General features: G+C 40.6%; 1 protein-coding gene across 1 annotated transcript; it reads left to right on the top strand.

The window, feature by feature from the left end:
* Nucleotides 532-9,703, top strand: LOC109820205 (salicylate carboxymethyltransferase-like). Its single transcript, XM_020386311.1, has 4 exons — nt 532-606; nt 4,994-5,389; nt 5,857-6,129; nt 9,240-9,703. The coding sequence occupies exons 1-4, from the start codon at nt 532-534 to the stop codon at nt 9,576-9,578; spliced, it is 1,083 nt and encodes a 360-aa protein (XP_020241900.1). The 3' UTR covers nt 9,579-9,703.

Genomic DNA, 9,776 nt, shown 5'->3' with positions numbered 1-9,776 from the left:
CTGGCGTCTCTGTGGCTGCGACCTCCACCGTCGTTGTGGCCTTCACCGTTTCTGGTGCCGAAGCGGCAACCTCCTCCAAGACCTCATAAGAGAAGAAGAAGAAGAAAAGGGGAAGGGGTATTTTCGGGAGCTTTTGTGATTAAAAATGGAATAGTGTGAAAAGGGGTCTAATCACAATTTTTTTAGTTTTTGGGTTAAAGGATATGAGAAAAACATTGAGGGCTGGGTCACAACAGCTTATATTTTTTTGGGCCTAGACACATTTTTCCTTTAGTTAATGCAATATTATTATATATCCTGCTATAATAAAATTGAAGATTTTGTATTTGGCACGTGTCCCACCTGCACACTGTTAGTGCGTACAGCATTAGTAGGCTTATTGATTAATTCTAATCAATAAAAAATCAACAAAGACCCTGATTAATTAATAGCTCTTAACCTTGAGTGATCAAATGGATGCATAAATCTTTAAAATTCATAGATAGCTCAAAGGCCTCCTGGTACCTCTTAAACATGAGTAATACAAGGAGCATGGATGTCGAGAGAGTCTTCCACATGAAGGCAGGCAATGGGGAGGCTAGCTATGCTCAAAACTCTTCACTACAGGTGTTATCTCTCTCTCTCTCTCTCTCTCTCTCTCTCTCTCTCTCTCTCTAATTTGGTTTCACCCCTCCGATGCTCTTTCAAGCCTTTCTTGGATAATAAATTTGTGTTTTGTACTAAAATTTGATTCATTTACTTTACCAATGTTTTATTTAGTGATTTTAGACATATGTAATCATTTATAATTAAAAAATTACATAAAAGCATATTGTTCTATAATGAAACTTTGTTTATGTTGTTTTGAATATTATAATCTTCCCATTTTGCACGCGCATGCGCATACGCGCACAACACCAAAATGCTGGTGCTATGCACATGAAAGATTCATAAGTGAGAGGAAAATAACGAAGAAACAAATAGAATAACTTCAAAATATGAGGCTGTACATGGAGGTTTGGACAGCAAAGCTTCTTTTAAGGGTACTTTCCGCATACTATCGTTTGGCTCATTTTGGATGTGTCATAAAACCTCCAAACATTTGGAACCTTAAATACCTAATGGTGTAGTTGAGGCTTTTATAAAAGTTCATGGTGGTTTTCTGAAAACAATGTTGAAAGTTAGGAAGGCATGTTAAAAAATTTGGGTTACGTCTTTAGGGGATATGTTGAAAAAAATGCAAATATTTAAAAGAGTTTTGTGATATGCCCAAAAATTAGGGGGTTAAGTAAAGTTCAAGGGGTTATCAGAAAGTGGGACAAAACATAGTGGGTTATATGAAATTTACACCTTACTTAATTAGTAAAAAAGTATCAAGACCAAAACAAGCCACTCGTAAGGAACCTAAGAGAGCTCACCTCTAAAAGGTCGTGTTGAGCGCGCGGAAGCCACCACACATATGTGCTTCGAGAAAAAAACCAAACAAACGTCGAGGGAAGGAAAAACAAACCAAATAATGGCACAATCACAAACAACCAATTTTAACGTGGTTCGGCAAGTTGCCTACGTCCACAGGGCAAGAAGGGGATGTAGTTTTCACTAATAGAGAAGAAGAGTACAAACTGATATTACAAATCACTCGAACTCACCAATTAATCTTACCAATAAATCTCTAATTCTCTCCAAACAAATCCCTAACCAATAACTTAGAAAGTATATCTTTTCTGTGCTCCAAATATCGCCAATTCAATCACCAATCAAAGCCAAAGAAACCCTAAAACGTGTTGGTATTTATACCAAACACCAAATCCCAAACAAAATCCAAATAGGAACTCAAACTTGGCAGAGCGAAAAACAACAACTAGAGAACATATCATAAGTCGACTTATCAGTCCTGATAAGTCGACTTGACAGAGCCAAAACCAATAATTCCAAAAACCCTAAAACGTGTTGGTATTTATACCAAACACCAAATCCCAAACAAAATCCAAATAGGAACTCAAACTTGGCAGAGCGAAAAACAACAACTAGAGAACATATCATAAGTCGACTTATCAGTCCTGATAAGTCGACTTGACAGAGCCAAAACCAATAATTCCAAAACAGAACATAAGTCGACTCGTGCACAGATACAAGTCGACTTACCATAAGTCGACTTATGCATGTGCATGAGTCGACTTATGACACAAAATCTGAATTTTTCTGAATTCTCCACAAATCTCCACCTCGGCAAAGTTTTTCCAAAACTGAGCCGACACCAATACCAACCAAACGTCCTACTTGTTGCGTTCAGTACGAAATAGAATAAAACCACGATAACGGACTCAATCCACAACAAGTCGAGACCCAAATGAGAATCCGATCACTCTCCAAACGTTGGTATCAACTCACCAAACCGGTTGCATCATAAATGACTGTCTACGTATCCTCTTTCCCAAGGAATCAAGCCTTCACATAGTTCACCCAACAGCCTCCAAAGGCCCTCAATCCAATAGAAGAGTTCTTAACTCTTCACCAACAAATCCGAGGCTGATAGCTCTCCCAATGGCCCTAAAGTGAAACAAACCAAACACCTCCAACTGAGATGAACCAACGGCCATATCCAAATCGAAACTATATCCACCAGCTGCACTCGAATCAACCAACTCATCATCTGCATTCAAATCCAAATGATCCCCAAACCGTGTCACCTCAGCTGGAATCCCAAACGATGTAGTATGATCTGGAGTATGTGGAGTAATCCCCATCTAACGTGGAGTAGCATCACAATCTACTCGCTACGATATCCCAACAATCTGATCAACACTCTCCACTTGCTGAGAGTCAAAAGTAATATATCTGCTCAGAAAAAAATCAGAAGTCAATACCTGATAATCAAACACGTCTCTGAATCCCAAATGTGCTATCGGATCAAATCTCACATCCTCGATGTGACCAAACGTTGGGCAACCAAACATTCGACGCAACCCAAAATCTGAATCACCTTCACCAAATCTAAAATCTCCACACGCAGTAGTCAGCAACCTATGACTAAGATGACCCAAATATGTCGAAGCTCCAAAACTTCTCTGTAATCCAATACTCGACAACTAACGTCGATCCTCCTCCATCAAGGAACGATCCATCAAAACTATAATCTCATCTCATCGCCCTAATGTTTCCTCTCTAATGAAGTGTCTCAAACTGTCGTGAGCTCGGCACAAACACAAGAAAGAACCCCTACCAAAAACAAAACGACGAGTAACCTTTCTGCCAATACACTTCCTCCATCTATTATTGACTACTAGGACTTCATACCTACGGGACTTGGTTACAACCCACCAATGCCTAGAACAGTTCCCAACTACGAAAACCAAATATCGATTACCTTCCAATGATGCCTCCTTGGAAGGTCCCCAAATGCCTGAATGAACACCACCTAGAAGACCCCTCAATCGTCGATTAGAATTGCCAAACTCCACCTTGGTTTCCTTGCTCATACCAGTGTGCTCAAAATGACTTTAATATGCAGGTCAAGGCACTTCTCAATAATTCAATATCCTAACCTCAACTCCTTCTTTCTCGGTCATCTATCTCAAAACACCAACAAACCAATACGGAACAAACGAAGAATAGATCCAAACTGATAAAGGAGAGATTTTTACCTTCAATTAAAACCCTAACAAGAGCCTCCAAAAAATCTCACCCCGCACGATGAAAACGAGATCCATAAGTAGAAAAAATCTCACATTTATCACTAACTGAAGCCCTAGACGAACTTTCAAAGCAATCTACTCCTCTAATTAGCCCAAGCGTAGCCCAAGCTCTGATACCACTTGTTGTGCTCTGATACCATTTATTGTGGATCTAACTCTTCAAATAGGAATCCTTTAGCGAATCCTTCGAACAAGCCCCAATCCAAACCTAAAGCTCTGATACCACTTGTTGAGCGCACGGAAGCCACTAAAACCTATGTGCTTCGAGAAACTAAACCAAACAAACATTGAGAGAAGGCAAAACAAACCAAAATAACAACACAATCACAAACAACCAATTTTAATATGGTTCGGTAAGTTGCCTACGTCCACGGTGCAAGAAGGGGATAATGTTTTCACTAATAGAGAAGAAGAATACAAACTAAGATTATAAATCACTCGAACTCACCAATTAATCTCACCAACAAATCTTTAATTCTCTTCAAAAACCCTAACCAATAGCTCAGAAAATACCTCTTTTCTGTGTTCAAAATATCCTCAATTCAATCACTAATCAAAGCCAAAGAAATCCTAAAACGTGTTGGTATTTATACTAAATACCAAATCCCAAACAGAATCCAAATAGGAACTCGAACTATGCAGAAAACCTGCTATAAGTTGCCTTAATAGGGGTTGTAAGTCAGCTTGGCAGAGCGAAAAACAACAACTGGAGAACAGATTATAAGTCGACTTATCAGTCCTGATAAGTAGACTTGACAGAGCCAAAACTAATAATTCCAGAACAGAACGTAAGTCGACTCATGCACAGATAAAAGTCGACTTACCATAAGTCGACTTATGCTTGTGCATAAGCCGACTTATGACACAAAATCTGGATTTTCTTGAATTCTCCACGGGTTGCTTGTAGAGGGAGGCCATCCAAATCACTTATAAACCCACATCAAGTCACTCATATAACCAATGTGGGACTAAATGGACAGTAACATACCACCACACTTCCGATCTTGTTGCCTATGCAGGCTGGTTGTGCACTAGCCTAGTCCTGGTCAAACACTACAATCCTGACATCATCTCTTTGGCTTTGCCCTAAACTAGTCAAGGGCGAACAATGCAATACTGATGTTAAACAATGCAATACTGATGTTACCACCTGCGTTGCTCGTTTGCAATCGGAAGGTAGGCCTCGGCTCTGGTACCACTTGTATGGGATGTAGGAGAACTCACCCCTAAAATATATGCTTTATTTCAGTTTGTAAAGAAATTAGTTATGTTCCTCTCAAAGTACTTATTAGCTATGCTCCGCTTTTCTCATTGCTCAGAAGAAGAGTATGGAGTCACTGAAGCACATACTCATAAAATCAGCCATAGATTTCTACACCTCAGAAGCGCCACAGACACTCACCATAGCTGATCTGGGATGCTCTTGCGGCCCCAACACATTTGCCATGGTAAAAAGAATCATAGAGGGCATATGCAAGAGTTGCTGCGAAATGTCATCGACACTGCCAGATTTCATGGTGTTCCTCAATGATCTTCCGACCAACGACTTTAACTCGGTTTTTGTTGGCGTGCCGGAGTTTGTGGAGGAGATGAAGGATTGCAGCGGGGCATCGGTGTTTCTGGCAGGAGTGCCAGGGAGTTTTTATGGGAGATTGTTTCCGAGCTGTAGCTTGCATTTTGTGTGCTCGTTGCATAGTGTGCACTGGCTCTCTCAGGTCAGCATTCTTATCTACGTTTTGAGAGGAATAATAACTTTTAACGCTATGTTTAGAAAGAGTAGTTGGAGTTTCACGTTATTCAACTGCAATCAAAATTTCAACATGTATGTTTGAGTATTACAAGGGAAAATTTTAGCCACCCTCTAAATCACATCCCGCTAACTTTGGAGTGTCCACAAAACCCTCTACACTTCAGGGGTTTAAGTGGGAAAAAAGTCAGATGCTTAGGGATTTTGTGACCAGCCTCGGAGGTTGGGGTTAAGTGACATTCATAAAGTTTACGGTGGTAATCTTTGACATGGCCAAACTTTAGGCGGCTTTTGTGAAATTTAGCCTAAAAATTATTATTATCCATCCTGCATACTTGTTATTAACTTGTTTTTCACAATTTACATGTGTTATCAAATCTTCTAGAATTTCTGTCTCTGGAAAAACTTTATTTTAACATATCCAATTGGTTACAGGTTCCTCCAGGACTTTTGGACCAACAAGGCAAATCAATCAACAAAGAAACCATGTATATAACACACAGAAGCCCGACAGCAGTAGTAGAATCATACTTTAATCAATTTCAGAGAGATTTCAGCTTATTTCTCAAATCAAGGTCAGAGGAGCTTATCAATGGAGGAAGAATGGCTCTAGCTATGTCAAGCAGGAAGAGTATTGATTGTTTTGATAAAAACACAACTCTTTTATGGGATTTGTTGGCCCAGTCATTTGCTCTCTTGGTGTCTCAGGTACATGAAACATTCTTCTCCTCAACCTACAAATATGTCAAATGTGTTGATAGAAACAGGAAATAGTGTAGTTCTAGAAAATGATGTCTATAATTTCGCATTCGTTTCATCTAAATATACAAATGTTATATATGAAGGCCTATCATCATTTTTTTTATATCTTAACTACACTTCGTCAACAAGGGTGGAAAATCAGACGGGTTGTCTATGTTAGTCAAAAATGGTGAGCCACCGAAAAGCTTCAAGCCACCAAAGTTGACAAAAATGTAGACAATCCTCAAATCACCGAATTCGGTGAATGACAGGGGAGAAGAAAAAATTGTACGTGGGCCCCACCAGTATTAAAATATTAGTGCATAGTGTCTTTCCAAACACTATAAATAGGTCCCCAATCTCTTAAGGAAAACTCATCCCAGAAACAACTCCTCTTATAGAAGAACAAGAGAGAGAAAAGAGAGGCTTAGAGAAAAGTCTTTGTGAAAGAAAATTGTGAGCAATTTTCAGAGTGGGATTGAGTTGTGAGAAAAATTGAGAGTGTTGTAAAATTTCTTCCAAATAGTGAAAGATCTGCAGCAGCCCGTGGACGTAGGTAATTTTGTGCCGAACCACGTAAATCTTGCGTGTCCCCCAATTTTGCGCATTTTATTTTTCGCTTTCTCTCAAATCTGGCAATAGGGGAATCCGAGTAATTTCCCAACAACTGGTATCAGAGCTCTGGTTGTGACGTCTGTCAAATTTCTGAACTGGTATCAGAGCTCTGGTTGTGACGTCTGTCAAATTTCTGCAAGGTTACTATTCACGTGAATAGTATATTTCGTGAATAGTGTAATTTTGCCGGCGGTACCGACTTGTCGGCAGAGGTATCTTAATACAAGGTGGTTCGCAGAAATTATCAGAAACGATCCAGAGGAAGTCAGATTCGAGTGGGAGCTATGGCTGCAGATGAAGGGAAGGTGAAAATTGAGAAGTTCGATTGTGCGGACTTCGGCTTTTGGAAGATGCAGATCGAAGATTATCTGTACCAGAAGAAGCTGTATCAACCTCTCTCGGGAAAGAAGCCAGATGATATGAAGGATGAAGAGTGGGCTCTCCTCGACAGACAAGCCCTTGGAGTTATCCGATTGACGCTATCCCGAAACGTTGCCTTCAACATAGCAAAGGAAAAGACCACGGCGGGTCTTATGGCGGCTCTCTGCAGCATGTACGAGAAGCCCTCTGCCTCAAACAAAGTCCACTTGATGAGGCGGCTGTTCAATTTGCGAATGATGGAAGGCGCATCGACAGCTCAACACCTCAATGAACTCAACATAGTCACAACCCAGTTGAGTTCAGTTGGGATTGAATTTGATGAAGAAGTACGAGCATTGATACTTCTTTCTTCTCTACCAGAAAGCTGGAACGCTACAGTCACGGCTGTGAGTAGCTCATCGGGAAGCAACAAGTTGAAGTGGAACGCTACAGTCACAGCTGTGAGTAGCTCATCGGGAAGCAACAAGTTGAAGTTCGATGATGTTCGTGATCTGGTTCTTAGTGAAGAGATCCGACGGAGAGAATCGGGTGAAGCTTCAACCTCCTCAGCTTTACACACGAAGTCTAGGACTTTGATGTCAGAAAGAAGTTCAAATCACGGCAGATCAAAATCTAGAAGGAGCAAATCTAGATCAGGAAAGAAAGACTTCAAGTGCTACAATTGTGGCAAGAAGGGTCATTTCAAGAGGGAGTGTCGGGCACCGAAGAAAAACACCGGCGCACAGGAGTCTGCCAACGTGACCGAGGAAGGAGGTGATGCTATGATTCTAAGCGTCAACAGTCCGATTGAATCATGGATTCTTGATTCAGGGGCATCTTTTCATTCCACCCCATGCCGAGAAATCATGGAGAACTACGTCAGCGGTGATTTCGGAAAGGTACATCTAGCAGATGATGAAACCTTGAAGATTGTTGGCAAGGGAGACATTCGATTAAAATTGCCAACCCGTGGACGTAGGCAATTTTGTGCCGAACCACGTAAATCTTGCGTGTGGAGATACAATACTAACAGGCTATGTAGATGCTGATCTAGCAGGAAATGTTGATATCAGAAAGAGCACTACAGGGTATGTATATACTCTAGGAGGTACTGCAGTGAGTTGGGCTTCTCAACTGCAGAAGATAGTTGCTCTCTCCACAACTGAAGCAGAATATGTCGCTGTTACAGAAGCCAGCAAGGAAATGGTGTGGCTTCAAAATTTCTTGGATGAATTAGGCAAGAAACAAGAAGACAATGTCTTATACTGTGACAGTCAAAGTGCTATTCATCTAGCGAAGAATCCGTCTTTCCATTCCAGAACGAAGCACATACAGATGCAGTATCATTTTATCCGGTCACTTCTGGAAGATGGAATTTTGAAGCTTGAAAAGATCAGTGGAGCTCAAAATCCGGCAGACATGCTGACAAAGACGGTGACTATTGACAAACTGAAGCTGTGTTCAGCTTCAGTTGGCCTGCAATAGTATAAAGACCGGGAAGCGCTGCTGCATAGATCGAGGTGTGAAGACAGATTAAAACCAGTCTTCAAGTGGGAGATTGTTAGTAAAAAATGGTGAGCCACCGAAAAGCTTCAAGCCACCAAAGTTGACAAAAATGCAGACAATCCTCAAATCACCGAATTCGGTGAATGACAGGGGAGAAGAAAAAATTGTACGTGGGCCCCACCGGCGGGCCCCACCAGTATTAAAATATTAGTGCATAGTGTCTTTCCAAACACTATAAATAGGTCCCCAATCTCTTAAGGAAAACTCATCCCAGAAACAACTCCTCTTATAGAAGAACAAGAGAGAGAAAAGAGAGGCTTAGAGAAAAGTCTTTGTGAAAGAAAATTGTGAGCAATTTTCAGAGTGGGATTGAGTTGTGAGAAAAATTGAGAGTGTTGTAAAATTTCTTCCAAATAGTGAAAGATCTGCAGCAGCCCGTGGACGTAGGTAATTTTGTGCCGAACCACGTAAATCTTGCGTGTCCCCCAATTTTGCGCATTTTATTTTTCGCTTTCTCTCAAATCTGGCAATAGGGGAATCCGAGTAATTTCCCAACAGTCTAGTTGTTTATCATATTTCAATTGTGTACGTTGCAGGATTTAGTTGAACAAGAGAAGGTCGAATCATACAATGTTCCATTCTATGCACCATCGCCAGCGGAAATAGAGGATGAAGTGGAGAAGGAAGGATCTTTTTCAATTGACTATATTGAACCATATGAGTTCAGTTCAAGCAGTGGCAATGCTGAGAATGACGCAGCGATCATCACAATGGCTGTAAGAGCAATCCAAGAATCCATGATTACATATCATTTTGGGGGAGGAGAGATCATTGAACCCCTGTTCCAAATTTATAAGGGATTACTTACCGAGGCAATAAAGAAGGATGAGGTAAAGAGCACACATCTGGTAGTGGTTCTGAGAAAGTTGCCATAGTTTCAATCATGGGACTAATTATAGGATAAATGAAGCATTTTTCCTATATCCTTTGATTGCCCAGATTGCCATTTGCACATCTTATTTGTTTCCCATAGTCAGTCCCATGATTTTCAGGTTACGAACAGGGAAATATATCTCATTGAAGAAGTATTTTGATGCGTGTGCACTAAAATTCAACAGTATTATGCCATTCAA

Source organism: Asparagus officinalis, chromosome 8 (genome assembly GCF_001876935.1).
Source record: "Asparagus officinalis chromosome 8, Aspof.V1, whole genome shotgun sequence".
Classification (NCBI taxonomy): Eukaryota; Viridiplantae; Streptophyta; class Magnoliopsida; order Asparagales; family Asparagaceae; genus Asparagus; species Asparagus officinalis.
Note: the sequence above shows the minus strand (reverse complement) of the source record. Positions and strands in the feature narration are given on the sequence as shown.

Bases quoted from the DNA above. Each gene is read 5' to 3' on its own strand.
- LOC109820205 (XM_020386311.1), top strand. From the start codon at position 532: ATGGATGTCGAGAGAGTCTTCCACATGAAGGCAGGCAATGGGGAGGCT. The intron at 5,390-5,856 runs GTCAGCATTCTT...AATTGGTTACAG, and splicing joins GTGTGCACTGGCTCTCTCAG to GTTCCTCCAGGACTTTTGGA. The intron at 6,130-9,239 runs GTACATGAAACA...TGTACGTTGCAG, and splicing joins TTGCTCTCTTGGTGTCTCAG to GATTTAGTTGAACAAGAGAA.